Raw genomic sequence first — 17,043 nt, 5'->3', positions numbered from 1 at the left:
AGCAGAGTGGTATACTCCTGACTTAAGAACCAACTTTGAAACCCTTCTTGTTTGCCTATAATGACCCTAGCAAGTGAATTGTGTAAGTTGTGCAATTTTAATTGTCTGTAAAGTGTCATTTCCGGTATCTGAGAGGCACATGGCAAACAGTTTTCTTCACTTGTATTATTTAGTGTTCCACTCAAGTAGTGTCATAGTTGTCCCTGGAAATGCTGTGAAAGAGTACCTCGATTTAGGGGCCTATAGGCTAACTATATACAGGTTCCAATGTAGGGATGCACCGGATATCCGGTCCGGCCGGACTATCCGGCCGGATAATGAGCAATTATCCGGTTCCGGTTCCGGCCGGATATTTTTCAAAATCCGGCCGGATCTTTTTCAAAATCTGGCCGGATCTTTTTCAATATCTGTCCTGAATTATTCCTTTAAAAGGTGTTGGTATTAACTTAAATCAATGTAAACTATTTCCAAAAATTAATAAAAACATTCAAAGTAAGGAACTAGAGCACCAATGGTGCAGAAGCTCATATCTTTTTGAGCTTAAAAATGTAGGGCCCACAAAACTTTATGGCCCACCAAATTTCAGGACATTTTTCAGATTCCACCAATTTTGGGCCCATGAGGGATACCCCCCCCCCTCCGTTAGCAGAATACTGGCCACACCACTGGCTATAATTCCTATTTTCCCCCTTTAAATCCTGTTTTACCCACTCTCTCAAACAATACCACTGACCTACCCTATCAAACTTTCTCCCCTCTACCTGAGCAGACCTGAAGCACTCCTTGCCAAAATTTTGGCTGGCTACCTACATACCTCAGGCTCAAAGACTTCTAAGAATCGGCAAGTGCTGATTGGCTATAGGGCTCTCATGCTTACAGTTCAACAGTTAACAACTCCCAGTCCTGCTTTAATTCCACTAACAGCCTCTGCAGAGCTTAACCACAAATGTAAACAAACACTGCAGAGACTGGGAGACAAATTAAAGGAGCTTTGGCAAAAGGTGAAGGCTCAGATTTTTTTAAACAATGGGGATTAATTGTAATTAATTAACTTTTGACCAAAAATTATTAGGCATCATCTTATTCATACACAATCCAACAATCATCAGTTCAACTTTGAATATGATCCATCAAAATCTTGAGGAGATTGAGATATTTGAAAATATTTCAAAGAATGACCCCTGATGACCCCCTAAATGACATTTGACCTCAATTTTCCGAACACCCCTCATAACCCTCATCCCGAGGAATGTTGTGACCAAGTTTCATTATAACTGGCCATACACTGTACGAACAGGAGCAATTTGAAAATAAAGGGCCGCGGCCCGGGCCACAAAAGACCCCTAGTTGATCTTTGATCTCAAATTCATGAACACCCTGAAGGTCAAAATTCCATAGTACTATCGTGACAAACCCTCAACATTGTACCATGGAATCTGTAGGAGAAGAAGCATTTTGCGTATTTCCACAAAATGGCCCATTACGGCCCACAGGTGACCATTGACCCCAAATTTCGGACCATCTCTGATGGCCCTATACCCAATGGTCCTTTTGTCCAAGTTTCATGAAATTCCATCAAACACTGTGTGAGTGGGAGCGGTTTTACCAATTGTTGACGGATAGAGTGATAGAATGATAGACGCCGCACTGTAACAATATCTCACACCAGCATGCTGGTATGAGCTAAAAATTAGGTTTAACATGTTTAATTTAATTTTCTCAATTGTCTGACCCACTGTTTCTAAAGATCAACCAAAATAATACTCCTTGTTTCATACTTCTACTTCTTATTAATGATTTTCTTGTGTGTAAAAAAAAAATCCGGTTCCGGCCGGATTTTATCCGGCCGGATTTCATGTACTATCCGGCAAAATCCGGTTTCGGCCGGATCCAAAAATTTGGATCCGGTGCATCCCTATTCCAATGTATACAATACAGCAGCTGAGCAGACGACACTAGTAAAGTAATTATATTCCTATGTAATTGCTTATACTATCGCTTCCTAAGAATGCAATGTGAAACTGCAGTCCCCTGCCACATTTATGACGCTTTTTGCATCCAAGTGCGGCACAAGATATCACCATTTCGAGTGATTTATGTCAACTTTATCTCGTTAGGTATGTCAAAGACGTTGTGTTTGTATTACGTACCTGTACTTTCTTGCCGTACAAGCAAAGCGCCACCAGTTGGATAAGGGGCTTCAGTAAATGTCGCATGACGTCATTTTACTAACTTCAATTTCTATGGTCGAACCAAAGATTGAAAGGAGAGCCACCCAACACAGAGCCGTATATCTCTATATACGGCTCTGACCCAACACAGACAACAGCGACGTCATGATTTTGGTCCATGGTGAAGTGAGCCGTTACTTCTTGTGGGTATAGCCTGGGCCATATGGCTCCGAGGTAGCTAAACGTTGTAACTATACAGTATACAACCAGGGCTGCCAGACTGACCTATTTCGAAAAAAAGAAAAATTGTCATATTAAAAGACGTCGTGTCCGATCGCTTTCCGAAGAAAATATAGGTTATGGGTTTTGGGGGAAATCGGCATGCCCAAGTCTAGTCAGCGGAATCCGCGGGAACAAGCAAGAACGTCATGGAGGTCGATGCACTCAGGACTGCCAGTATACCTTCGGTCGAAAGTTAACCCGAAGTTAAGTATCCTAAATACGGCAGCAGCACAAATCAAAACATTTAAATGCCGCCATGGAACATGCAGGCCACGCTTGAAGCCAATAGCGCACATCACCTGGTGATAAAGGTCAAAATTGGGCAAATTGGCAAATTGAAAGCCAAAACCTTTTTTTTATGGCTCCATCTGTCCACCGACGGAATACTCACACCAATCTAAGCAAAACAACAGTAGATTGCTCACTCAAAAAGTTGTACGATATCGATGTTTCGTGGTATCTTCCTGATAGATTTTTATTTGAAGTAGCCGAGTTTGTCGAGCAACGACAAAATACACGGTGGCGACGGGCGATTCGCCCTCTAAACCTCTGAAATCGCCACGGTAAAAACCAAGACGAGGGCGAAAAAATACCCGCATATATTGAAAAAACGCTCCCGAAAAAAAGTTTAGTAAAAAGCCACTTGCGATTATTTTTGTTTAGTTATCCTGTCTATAATCCATCTTAACATCCCGTAAAGTTTTTACTATACTAATATATCTATTATGTAGGCTGCGTGAGGGTTCGCATTGACCGCGGGATTGCGCGTTTCCCGCAATTTTATCGCATTTGGAATAAACGTTAAGTTTAAGCCATTTGCGATTATTATTTTTAGTTATCCCGTCTATAATCCATTACTTGTCAGTCTTTCCTTCTATGAAATAAACGTATGAAAAATAATAATGTGAGAATTCTTTCAATTTACTTATATCAATATTTTGGACATAAAGTTTGACCTAAAATCTGGCCAATTGTATCTTCGTTTTGTGTGGCCTATTTTACCCTAGATTTAGACCGACACCATGTTTTTCCATCTGGAAGCAATGTACAAAACTTTAATTCAAACCTTACTTTAAAAAATATATATATTTACTTCCCGAGGAAACAAACGAGGGGAGGTACATATGGTGTTTGCTCGCAATAATTGGTCACTAATTTCCTTTGTACCCACCGTTGAACGTTGAAAGCCGTGAGATTTCTTACATACGTAGAAGGTTAATTATGGCATATTTTCCTTATCGTGTTAACAGTTTGGAAATAGTTAAGGTTACATCGCGAGCCTGAAATGGCACGAGAACTTTACATGAACTTAACGATATTTGTAGATGAGCCTGCGACCGAGGGGTGGGGAGGGGGGGGGGTTGTGGCAGAAGAAATTTAACCTAATTAAACGTGGCTACAGATGAAATAGCCGATGCTCCCTTAACCCTACTTGTCTCTCCACCTCCGAACGACAAATATTACATCATTCAGTCTCCCCAAATTACTTAGTCTTCAAAGTTTCCCTCCGATTGCGGTACAGGCTACTTTAATTTATTTCAGTTTAACTGTCCGTCAAAACCATAGAAAAAGTAAAAAAAATTGTGGAACAACTTGCGATCATGAAACCGCAACTAAATATATGAATTTATCGATTCAGGAATAGCGAAACATTGTTCATATACACCATGAGCTGTACGAGATTGCGAGTAAACCATATACGACAAACCATCGATTAATGATTCTGTTAACATGATAGTATTTGTTACAGCACGGTGTATCAACTCCCTATAATCACACTTTCATGCCCGTGAATATATCATATCACAATTACAGTAAAGAACATCCGCTTGAAAAGATTGACCATTGACGAATAAGGACTAAAATGACCAAATAAAGTAATTGTTTGGTCATATTTTCTGATATTACTACGGTAATTGTTTGTTTTGCGTTTTCTGCTTGTATATATGTTAGAGAGCATAAATAAAGCTAAAGATGATGTGGACTCACGCACCCCCTGGGGATTCATGCACCCCAGTTATGGAACCCCTGGTTTAGACCATCAGTAGTTTATTTCATCCTCTTCAACATACAAGCATCAAGAAGAACGATGATGACTCAGAAAATCCACAAAAAACTTTCAATACAGTATGGCTATTTTCCGACGTTAAACTCTCAGGCGGACGTGCACAACTCTAAGTGTGGTGTGATACCTTTATAGTACCATAGATAGCGCTGCTATATCTGTTAATATATAGCGCCAACTACTTAGGACCACCGACACTCCCTGCATGGAAATCAGCTTCAACAGGTGCTGCAACTTTATGCAATCTATATATGATTTACATCAGGCCCTTCCATAAAATTTCATCTCTACCTAAATCAAAATTGTGCCCCGCCAAATGCTTTGGAACCCTGTGCATGCTTCTGCGGTCACATCCAGCAACACAAATGTTACACATGTTTTTAAGAAGAGCAAGAACTAGGACAGGTTTGCCTCTTGTGATATTGGTAGGATTGTTGAAGGAAAGGCAGAAAGTTGAGAACACCTACAAGAACAGCAGCTGTTGTAGAAATATCTACAAGAACAGCAACTCTTTTATTTTAGTTTTATCTTATACGAAAACCTGCACCTTTTGCAGGAAAATATCAGACCCTAAGAAACAATGCAAAAAGAATGAAAATACATTTTAAGGTTCCTTTTCTACATCTTTATTCCATCTGAGTCTCTTTCTTCTTATATAAAATACTTCTTTATTATTGACACAAACACATATCAAAACAACCAAGTTTCAAAAAATAAGTTCTCTCACATTAAAAGTTCTCAAACAATATTTTTCAGTCTGGTGTCAGAAAAACCCATCAATTGTTTGTAATATTTTTCAACCTCTAACACTACTTCTACTAACAGACGACTTGCTACTTCCAACTACCCCATTGATATCTTCACAATGAGAAACCAAATACACCAAGTGCATACAAATGTAAGGAAAGAATGAAGTCAATAGCAAATGATGGAATTTGTTAAAAGATCACGGCTGGTTTCAGCTGTGAATCATTTGTAATTCTGATCATATTCTGTTTCACTCTTTTTGAAGATTATATTTTTGAGAAAAGCAAAGATTTCAGTAAAGTCTTCTTTGAAAAGGAAGAAATACCACACTAGCCTTGAACTATGTAAAAGAAGCCAAATAACTGGAAGCATATTCATTTCTTATATATACAGTTACAAGAAGGAAAGCCTTCCTAGGAATCGGCCAATATTAGACGGTTCATCCGATGAAAATAAGAATATGAATATGCCGTAGTTTAACGTGGGTGTCAAATAGCTAGTATGACCAAATGATATCATTGATATATCATAATGAAATTGATTATGAAAATACTAACAGTTTCAGTATTGACAGAAAAATTATGCTTTTTGCTTACGCAATTTTAATACAACTTTCCTCCATTATTTATTTATGCCTTTTCTTTTGCTGTGATAATTTGCAATATATATAGCGAACCATAAACATTGTTAAGACCTGAATTAGAAATATGCCATATTCACAATGTAAAAGTGTGATTTTGTAGTACTAAGCACTATAGCAGCACAACAAATGTAATTGAGCACCGTTCTGTACAAACTAGCCAAGTTTATAATAATATTCCTAAAAGGTAGTCAGGATTTAACAAGGCTGTAAGAGAGAATGGCAAGGGCTTTCTCTCGGTTACTTGCAGAGAAGACCCAGGGTTGCGGCCATTAACGGTATAACTTAGATAATCACAGCCCTTTACTATATGATACATGTGTGTCTGGTCTTACGTCAGTCTAAACTCTGTCCGATCGTTACAATCATACGTGGTGAGATCCACAATTACAACAACATGATCGTGGGAGAAGCGGTCCAGTAAAGAAGTCCAAAGTTTCAAAATTGTCCATGAGATGTGACATGTGCAATAAAATGTCTTTTATATGAGACATTGTTAAATCTACTTCCAGTAGAAGAAAAGGATGACATCTCCAAGTGCAAAAGTGTCCAGTGAGAGTATCGTTGCAATTTCACAAACGTACGTAATATGCAGATACATTCTTCCAAGGTAATTAGTCTGCAAAACAGGAAAGATGCTTGTTTATGGCATTATTAACAAGCATTTAGTGTATCAACCATACAGCTCACTACAATACTGTATATACAGTATATATATATAGTATATATATATAGTATATATATAGTATACAGTAACAATACACATGTTCAGCAAAGCGAAATATGCAAAAAAAAAGTTGCAGTTCTTTAATGTCAATGTCAAAAGAGCACAGAAAGTAATATTTTGGAATCAATAGAAATCCCTTCCCTTAAGGAAAGAAACCATCTGATACCTAGAGTACAAACACTTACATCACCTACCCCCTCCCCTCAGGTGCCCACCCTGAGGTGGGGACCTGAGAGATGCGATACCTTTGTGACCGAAGCATTAGCAGGAAATTGTGATATGGTTTAAGAGCTGAGGTACGTCTTTCACAATTGGACATACATAAGCCAAAAGCAAGACTCCCTCTTGTGAAGGCAAGGAGGTAATCTGGTACATGTGAAGCCTCTACAGAATAATGGAACGTTTGGCAATGGAAAATAAACAGACTCGAGGACACTACAGCAAGAAATCTGAAAGATTTTCTCATTATTAAACAAAGAAGACAAAAAAAAAAAGGTAAAAAAATTTCAAGAAAAATTGTTGACCTGAATGAATGAAAGACTACTTTCTATAATAGGACGTTGGCAACTATTCAGTTAGTATTATCAGGAATAACAATTCAATGCATCTAATGCTACCAGTACATAATGATGAATTTTGACAAACATTAATGAAAATCTTTACAAGAATCCAAACAACAACACCAAATGAAAAACTGCACTTGAAGAATGGCACCAAAAAGTTGACCAAGACCAGCCTGACCTTTATATCGTAAAAGTTCATCAATGGAAAATCATTCGACTGAGTTTCTCAAACAAAGGTTTTCTTTCTTTCTCATCATTTTGGCTTTACATTAACATCACATCAACTGTGAAAGAGTTATTTCATGTAATTTCTGAAACTGAACGAGCCAATAAATAATATGGAACAATGTGTCTGTGTCACTTGATCGGTATTGTATCACTTAACATGACAGAATACTGTGTTGTTTACAAACCCAAACCTCACAAATAGTGACATCATGACAGGGTCAGTGCTAAGACCCATAGTGACCAGTTGAGTCTCCACAATGCATGACATAAAATTCAAAGCCTGTAAGACAGACAGAAGTGCTCAGTTTGTAACATTCCTGGCATGTGTCACCCACAAATGACTTGAAAGATATTTTTCTTTATCACATCAACTGCAATAGACCAGTCTGGAATAACATTATCTTGGATTACCTAACTGAAATGACATTGGGGATTTGATCTAACATTTTGAAACTCAAACGAAAGGAAAGACAATTGTCTGTTTTACTGTTTATTCATTAAGAGTATCCAAATAAATAATTGCACTTCTTGAAAGCACATCCATCCAGCATATTGGCAGGTCAGAATACTTCAGTTTTAGATCTGTTCAATGATTGCAATTTGACCTACACAGGCCTGAAAGGAAAGAAACACATAATGGATTTCTTGGGATCATATTCCTGTCCATTTTCCATTCTTTTACCGACTGAATCTCATCAAATCTGGAGAAAAGCAAAACAACCAACTTCTATTTACGTTTTTACTAAACTCCAAGATGATATCAGATTTTGTGTCATACCTTTGTGCATATCAATAGAAGTTAATAGTATCCATAGTAGTTACACAATAATTCAACTAAATTGCAAGTCTGAAATGTTTATCTTTTTGCTTCACTTCTCATGTTTGTAACAACTGCATTACACCAGCTCAAGAAAAATATATTAATTTGAGATTTGTTTTTAAAATTACAGCATATTAACTGAGATTTAAAAAGAGAGAAAACAAATACATATTGGTCCCAAGAAAAAGGTAAAAAAAAACAATTCAGATGATAATACTGCACAACAAATGAAGACATGACACAAAACTTGTGCAAATAAGTGGCGGTGATCTGACAAGAATGTACATGTAATTCTACCGATGGTCGCAAGGAATATCCACGTTGGGCATGTAAATCCTTTGACGCTGGACAACCTGCTGCCTACAGTTCGGACACTCCTCCAAACGTTCTGCACAGTTTTCACAAAGAAGATGACCGCATGGCAATAAGGCAGTGTCTAAGGAAGCATCCATACAAACCTTACAGAGCATTGCGTCCTGCAAGGTATTCAGCTTATCGAGTAACTCCTCTTTAGTTCTTTCATCCATACTTTTCCCGCCTCTCTCTTCGTCCACTTTATCAAAGAGATCGCTTGTCGCTCCCGAGGCCAGCTGACTCTTGTACAGTGTTCTGCGAGTGGCCTCTTGTACTTCCCTGAATGTTCTGCGGACATCGAACGAGTACTTCTTACCTATATCTGAGTTAATATGGAGAAGCAAGGCAATACTACCTTTCAAGTCCCTGACATTTTGCGCCAAGACAGCAGTTCTAACGTGATCACTGACAAAGAACTCGTACTTCTCTGTGATAGATCTGTACAGCCCCTCTGCTTGCTCTTTACTTCCAAGTCTAAATTCATAGGTTGTGGTGGTCATCTCATTGTCTTCTTCATTCAGAAATGTCATATAGCCAAACTTTCCATCCACCTCACTCCTAAGTACTGTGTCCAAGTTGATCCTGGTGGAATTGAAGGAAACAAAATAAATATCATCCGCTGTCAACCATGATCCATTGAAGCATAACTTTCCATCCTCTGCATCATTCACTGCCTCTTCCCATCCAGCAACCCCCCCCCCCCCCTCTTTATAATTTAACCAGTAAAACACAAGTAACTCTGTATTTAACTATTATCTGACAATTATACATGCTTAAATTTCACAAAGTACAACAACCTCTACAGTACATGCAGTATAAATAATCCAATCTTGAGTGCTATATAATGGAAACACTGTCTTACCTTTGGACTTCACTTGAGTTGCAGTCTTTGACAAGAACAGCTTGTGACCCGACACGAATTTCAATGTTTGTTTCTCTTGGTGATTTTGCTTGATTATTCTGAAATGCTGGGAAGATATCCGTACCATACTCTTCCAGATCGAGCATTTCCTGTAGGAATCGGTGTTCAGCAAATGTCTGCTTCATTCCACGTAAACGCTCATAGTTTGCACGGATTGCAGCCTCCAGTTCTTCAAAGTTGTCCTGGCGTAACAGTAGAGCATTTATGTTAGGGTAACAGAATCCAGGACTGAAATCCCCAAAGTCGCCTTGAAGTATCAGAGCCACTAACCTCGCAGCTTCTTTGGGCGTTGGTCTGACTTTGCCCTCTTTCAGTGACAGCTTAGCATCTTGGTAGAATAAATGTCTGTATGAACAAATGGAAAACCTTATGTTTAAAAGCATGAATAAGGATTTACTAATTCTATAATCTGCCCAGTGGATTAGAATGTAACACAATGCAAACTTATTAATACTCTTAACACAGAATTCAACACAATGAATATCGAATACTGTACTTGCTTCATCTCAACAGAAGGTCTGTACACCAATAGTAGTAAGTCTGAACAACCACAATAATTTCATACCCCCAATTACTGTAAAGTAACCTTTTGAAACCATTAATTCCCACTAATGAAATTCTTTGCAAAGATCTAATTTCTCAACACATTTAACCAATTTCCTCACCAACTGTGTCTACAGGATCTCTATTTGGATATTAATCAAAATGTGGAAGATTTTTTTTTCCGGTAGAAATCACAGAAGCATGTCTTCCCAACCACCACCAATACTACTACCTTGAGAAGTTGAAGTTTATTGCTACTCATTATTTCATTATCCTTGTCTTCCTGCACCTTTTAATGTTTGATATTCCTTTGACCTCAGGCAGGTAAGAAACTCTTGTACTAAAATACATGTACATAGCATTCTAATGTTAACCACAAGATTTAGAAATTGGATGGCTCCAATTGACCATACACCTTGCAAACAGAATAAGTAATCTGTAGTACTATTCTGTACAAGTAATCAGTCACTACAAGGGCACCTGAAAGGACCCGTATTAGCAGTGACATTGTAATGACATTCAGAAATGTTAGAGGAAGTCAGGTAGTTTTGATGAATGTTGAAAAGTTTGCCTCTGGCTTAGTACATGCTTGTACTATCTGTTGTTGAATTTCTAACAAGATAGTTGCAAGGTAATGAGTTCATGAATAAAGGATAAACTGCTTCATTTCTATCATAGACATGATAGTTAAAAGCATCTATAGAGGGACATACTATATGATAAGGTACTAGTGACCAGTAAACACAATAACTTGTTTGATATATTCCTTGGGTTTGGTAATGGTTATGCAATCTTGTCAATTCTGTTCAACCTCTGCGTTACGAACAATGTTCTTGAAAGCTACAGTATCAAAGGACCTAAACACCCGATTTGGATTGTGAACGGATACAAAGGTGAAGAAAAATCCACTTTGCTCTCTGTCAGGAATCCAAACCAAGCTATTCCAAGTTACAACATAAAAGGCTGGTTACCCCTTTATTCCAAAAGTTAAATAGAGCTCAAAAGTAGATATTTTGTTGATTCAGTCCAATCTTAAGAGCTCCACATGACCCATGAAAGACTTGGAAGGTAACAAATCTTCTCTAGTATAGTACAAAGTCTGCCCAAACTAAATATTGTAATGTATCGATGAACAGTGATGAACTACAGCACAACAAAGTCCTTAGACATGAAACTTTCTTCCCTTTACTGGAATTCTTTACTGAAAATACATACTTACAGTACGTGTGTCTCTGTGTGTGTACAAGTGCCATTGTGCAAACAATTTGATAATCTATTTTTGTGATGTTAAAATCTTAAATCAATCTTCAACTTGATTGTCAACTGAGTCTGAGGTAAGAAATTGGCAGTGTCCATAATAACTGAACCACTGCTACTTGCTTAAAAGACTCTAAAGTACATAAGATGTTACCTAATGCAATTCATATCATTCTAAATATTTGTATTTGTAAAGACAAGCTGATTGATTCCCCATAGCAGACACACTAACACTGCCACGCTTCCAAGTTACCTGTTTGCACTGTGTACATAACTTCCTATAATATATCTTGAATTTTACTATTCCAAAAGCTTTAACTACATCAAAGATTTTTTTACTAACAGCAAACAATCATGCATTTTATTTTGAAATAAAGGTGATTATTACTGAATATCTCATGGGTCTCGCAATAAGGCACAATTCTGAGTCCTTTAATTTCAAATGCACCTGGTGAAAATGACCTTCTTATTGCTAACACTGATGCAATCTTGCAACTAACCACAGAACAATATTGAAAAACAAAATCTCCTACAAAGTACTCAGACTGTGAATTTGTGTGAAGGTGACATTCAGGTATTGCACAATACCAGGACGAGATTGAGCATGTACAAAACCATCTGTGTGCGTGTTGCTTACCATAGCCGCATTGAATCAAGGAACTGCAATGGAAAGATTTGAGTGTGCATACAGTACAGTGGAATGGACACTGTGAATGGAGAATATTATAATAGCTGTATTTAAGGAAGGGTGCTATGGGTGAACCTTTGTAAATGCTTTCAATTTAGTTCTTAGGTTACCATACCAGAATTATTACCAATTCCATGTGATGTATTTCTCATGTTCTAATGTTATGTCATGTAAGCTTTGACTTTTGAAATTTCTGATCTGAAACATCTTCAAGGAATGTAACCCCACTGATTGTATAATAAGATAAGTAAAGCAAAAGTAGTACTTCTGAACTGATCTTCAACGATCTGGGAAAAGTGAGTTCAAAAGTTTCTTTAATATTAGTTTGTTCCCTTTAGGCTTCAGGCATTCGACATACAGACACCTTAGCTCGTTTCACTGGGTTTATTCAAATTACATAATGGTTGTTACTAAGTTTAAACAATAGAAATTACTAAGTACCAACATTCCCTATGGAGGTCTTAGCCACTCTATCTCTCTCACACAACAAAAGGCACAAGGTGCTTTTACAACTTTCACAAGATTTGGCAGCAAGTATAATCAAAAGGCTTCTCTGATTTGACTGTTTATTTTGGAAATTTATGTGATTAATATACCTACTGATGTCTGTACAACTAAAACCCTAGACTTACATAATTTACATCAAGGGGATATAAGGATTGGTTGATGGGAGGGGGGGGGGGGGGAGGAAGAGGCCCAGTGGGAGTGAGGAAGTAATAACAAATAATAAAAAATTACATTTATATAGCGCTTAATACAGCGAAGTACTGCAGTTAACTATTTTCTTTTACGGTAACTTTATAAAGCTGAGATAATGGAAAGATCCACTTCTATTTAGAAAACAATCTCAACACAACCCCATCAAACCTTGGCCATACAATTCTTGGTAAGCTAGAATTTTGTAAAGTGTTTGTAGAAGAAGTGTGTGTAAAGATGGTGTAACCTTTTATCCATCTTACCACTGTCATACCAAGATATATTTGTATAGTCTCAGCAATGAAGTCAATATATACAAAACAGGGCTTCAGTTTTATGCTCAACCTCAGAACCTGATGATATTTACTCTTGCTGCAACAATGACCTGCTATTTGAAGATAAGCAGGTGTGGTTATCTTGGTCACACAAAAACATGGAACTTTGAACCCTGGGTGAATGGACTATATAACCCTGGGGATGCTGGAACAGTGTTCAAGCACTTCCATGGATGCAAACATGAAAATTACAGGAACTGAAAGGATCTTGAATTGCAGTCCAAGGTACAGCAGCCAAAACTGGTTGATTACCTATTTACTAGGGTCACTAAACTTTTGGCAGTTTTTGGTATCATAAATTCAACAGATTTGAAGAAGCAGTAAATATAACAACTGAGTCTGTTCAATCATCTACAGTCAGGTAAATTTTGTTTCATGTAATAGGACAGACTTTTTATTTTTATAACGTAACTCATGACAGACAGCAAATACCTAGCAATAGACTACTATTAACATACTGTTCAGCTCTGGCATTTCACATCTAGGTTTACTTGGTTACAGATTGGAGCAACCCTGATAGATACCCAGTAACTATATACTATAACCTGTCCTTCAGCACATAGCCTTGGGCCCTTTCTCAGCTGTTGATAATTGTTAATGGTTCAGTGTGACACATACACCTAGTCCCTAGATAACATTTTAAATTATGAATTCAAACACTTCAACCAGTCTGCTGGAACAGGAAATCTGTACTATCCCTCAAAATTTCAACACCCTAAAATTCTCAAATTGTAAGTTATTTCCTGCAGATTCTTAAACTGAAAATTATTTCGTGATTTTCGTGAAAATGAGGCGTTTGATTCCTGGTCACCATTTAAATCTATATGCATTTTCAGACACAATTATTGTCTTGACAGATGGATGACATGAAAAACAGCTTTCAGTTCAAATCTTAGAATTTAACATAAATCCTTTCTTTTCTTTAGAAAATTGTTTCACTTTTTAGTACTGGAAGATTTCTCTCACCTGCTTGTTTCTATTGTTGTATTCATAAATTATACACATAGTCAAAAGTTTTTGTTTCAGTTAACATCTCCCAACACCTGTCAAATAGTTTTATATAATGAGAGTAAGTGTTGTAAACTTTCTGCAAAGGTGCTTCCTGTAAGTGAGTATTGTGAAAGACAAGTCATTGTTAATGACATCATCAGTCTCTTAGAACAATGGTAATTAGGATAGAGTGGGTGGGTGTGTGTGTGTGTGTGAGTTGAACACTCTACTGTACAGTCACTAGGCATAAAGTGACCGAGAAATATTCAAGGCTATTATTTCTGACTGTTTAAGTACAAAATGAAAGTGCAACATTGAGTCACCAAATTTGCTGCAATGTCAAATAACCCTCTATGAAGCAATGTCTACATCATAAAATCAAGCTGATTGGGATGTGCAATCAGATTCTGTGGCATCCAATACCATCGGCTGAGGGGGTTTTATGCTTCTTAATGTTTAGTGTGAATGGTAACTTCCCAACTACGTAAAGTTGCAATATCCATTTCTAATGCCTCAGGAAAGTTTGCAGGCTGACCAACCCTCCCAACCCCCATTTCTCTGGTAATTACTGTATTTCATAAATAGTGATTTTCAATGATTCTTTGCCATTTTTTTCTCATGCCCAAGAGAGGAAAATAACAGACTTTGGCTAAGTTAAAAGGCATCAAAAATGTTTACAGAATTTTAACTTCATAAAGTTATTTGCGCTTTTCTGAATTCATGAGGAAGTAAACCCACAAAAATTAAGTATGCATAAAACAATTATTTGCAAGATTTTCTCTATTTTAGTGAGGCAGCATGAAAACACCATCGTGGTTAGGCTTCCTTTGCACACATCCCCACAACAGGCAGATAATAGAGCTTGTTCAATAATTGGGAAAATTAAAGGAAATCAGTCAGAATGCACTTTCCTTGTTCTAAAAAGATTCCTCCACACAAATGGATGCAAAACAGGGTAATTGTCAAATGCATGATTGCAATGTCCCTTACCTGGTAGACTCTTGTTGTAGATTGTGCGGTTGCACATGAAATTTCACGTGGAATGATAACCGTAAATCAGCCTGAATAATGCCTGACAATGGAACTTGATCTTGGATTGGATTTCGCAAATTAAGCCACATGTTTTCCCCTCTTCTTGTTTGGTACTGAAGTCCAAAATAATCTGTTTCAATAATACCAAGTTTCCGACAAACCTAACGGTGGAATAAAAGGAAAACTTATATTCATTCATCTGAAGATGGATAAATTGCACTACTCCAAATCTTTATGACATGTGGCCCTAGAATGGTCAAATCTTTGTCATAGGAAAAGCGTTGGATGGGGCACATCATATTAAACAAACTTTCATTATACAATTCAGATCAATGGCGGTGCATGACACCATTTTAATGACCGGGAGTGCAAAGCAGCGTTTCATTTTTAAGCAATACAAATCATACCTACTATTTCAAAAAAGACTATTTAGGGGAAAACATTGTAGGTCTAGGTTTTACTGGACTAAACGACAAAAATTACACTATCACGAAGAACTAGGCTATGTCACCCTACCCCATGTTCGTGACTTAAAGTAGTTCTAGGTGTTCAGGTAGTGATGAATATTGACAATAAGAAGTAGCACAGCTACCTTTAGGGCGACTATAACATGAAAAGCAAAAGGATTTCTTAGAATGAATTACATTATGCTATTTAAGAAGCAAAAATAAGATGTATGCTAAATTAGGTTAGCCCATCATAAAATGATGAGGGAATTCAATTTGTTTAAACAAAACGAATTCACGCCTCAGACTAGACAAAAAGTCATACTGTTACACTCTTTTCATGCTTTTTTACTCTGTTAGGTATACTAGTTTTGATCTGCGTTAGCAATTTCGTTGAGTTGCTTTAGAAATGAAAGTGGATCAAACTTGATTTACTTTGGCCAACACTAGTAACAGCTACAGGGATCGAGTTACCATACCAGTCTAACCTAGGTCTACCTTAGTTAGTACTTACCTCATCCAAACAATCTTGACCGGGAGTATTCCGATTGTGAACCTCCGTGGAGATGACAGAACCGTCGGGCATCGTAACATGCACCAACATTTTGAGGCTAACTTGATGAAAAACTCACAAAGAAAACAGGTAGAACAGTACCTTACGAATTATGAACGTTCTGGATACTAGATGACATATAAACGTACAGTACGTACTCGCCGAACACATTCGAGTTGCTACTATGCCTCAGTCCTGTGTGGACATGCTGCCAGCAGCTGATAGAAGGGGACCCTGAAATAGGGTACTTTCATTTCTTACGTAGGGAGATTATTTTTAAATGCTCCTATTAGTGCACTATAAATTGTATTTAAAATTCTTTTTAATACAAAATATCTTAATTAAATCCATATTATATATATTTAATTGCCGTTTTGTATTTTTAAATGTAAAAAATTAACAATTTAAGCAAATTAAAAATATTTGTTTCCTTTTCATCTTTGTATTCGGACTTCTGCAATGTTAGCAACAAGCCTCCAGATTTGAGCCAATCAGAGCGTACCTGAAATTTCGCAATGTCAAATGACCTCGTGACTAATTGGGAGATTTCTTTATCAATTATTTAGCAATACAGAAATCTTACAAAATTTGACAAACTTGGGTGCTTTCTCGTAATTTTAGAACCAAAATTACGCTATATACAATTGAATATGTCAATGAAATAGTACCGTTGAAAACAGTTGAATCGCAGATATGATATTTCGCTCTGAAAGGAACAAAGGCGATTGTTTTTTAAGCGACCTTCATTTGACCTTCACATATCCATTCTATGATAATGAGCTAGTTGTCAATGTGTTGATCAAAACTGGAATGCGTGGTTACGAAATACTCTTATACGTGTAACGGTTGGTACTTGGAAAATAGATGTAAGAAAGTTTTATACAGGGTTTCTTGATAATATTTCAATACTTTTAGTGTAAGACCTTAGCTTCAACACATCGATAAACTTTACCTTATGTATATGTTGGTCATTGCAAGTGTTAC

General features: G+C 37.2%; 1 protein-coding gene across 1 annotated transcript; it reads right to left on the bottom strand.

The window, feature by feature from the left end:
* Positions 1–5,128: 5,128 nt before the first annotated feature.
* LOC139965815 (E3 ubiquitin-protein ligase MYLIP-A-like) lies at positions 5,129–16,273 on the bottom strand. The gene is made up of 4 exons (XM_071968560.1): positions 16,021–16,273; positions 15,019–15,221; positions 9,460–9,864; positions 5,129–9,179 (listed from the first exon to the last, which is right to left on the bottom strand). Exons 1-4 carry the CDS (start codon positions 16,108–16,110, stop codon positions 8,537–8,539), a joined length of 1,341 nt encoding a protein of 446 aa, XP_071824661.1. The 5' UTR covers positions 16,111–16,273; the 3' UTR covers positions 5,129–8,536.
* Positions 16,274–17,043: the final 770 nt, after the last annotated feature.

Source organism: Apostichopus japonicus, chromosome 3 (genome assembly GCF_037975245.1).
Source record: "Apostichopus japonicus isolate 1M-3 chromosome 3, ASM3797524v1, whole genome shotgun sequence".
Taxonomy (NCBI): Eukaryota; Metazoa; Echinodermata; class Holothuroidea; order Aspidochirotida; family Stichopodidae; genus Apostichopus; species Apostichopus japonicus.
This window is presented reverse-complemented; position numbering and strand designations above follow the sequence as displayed.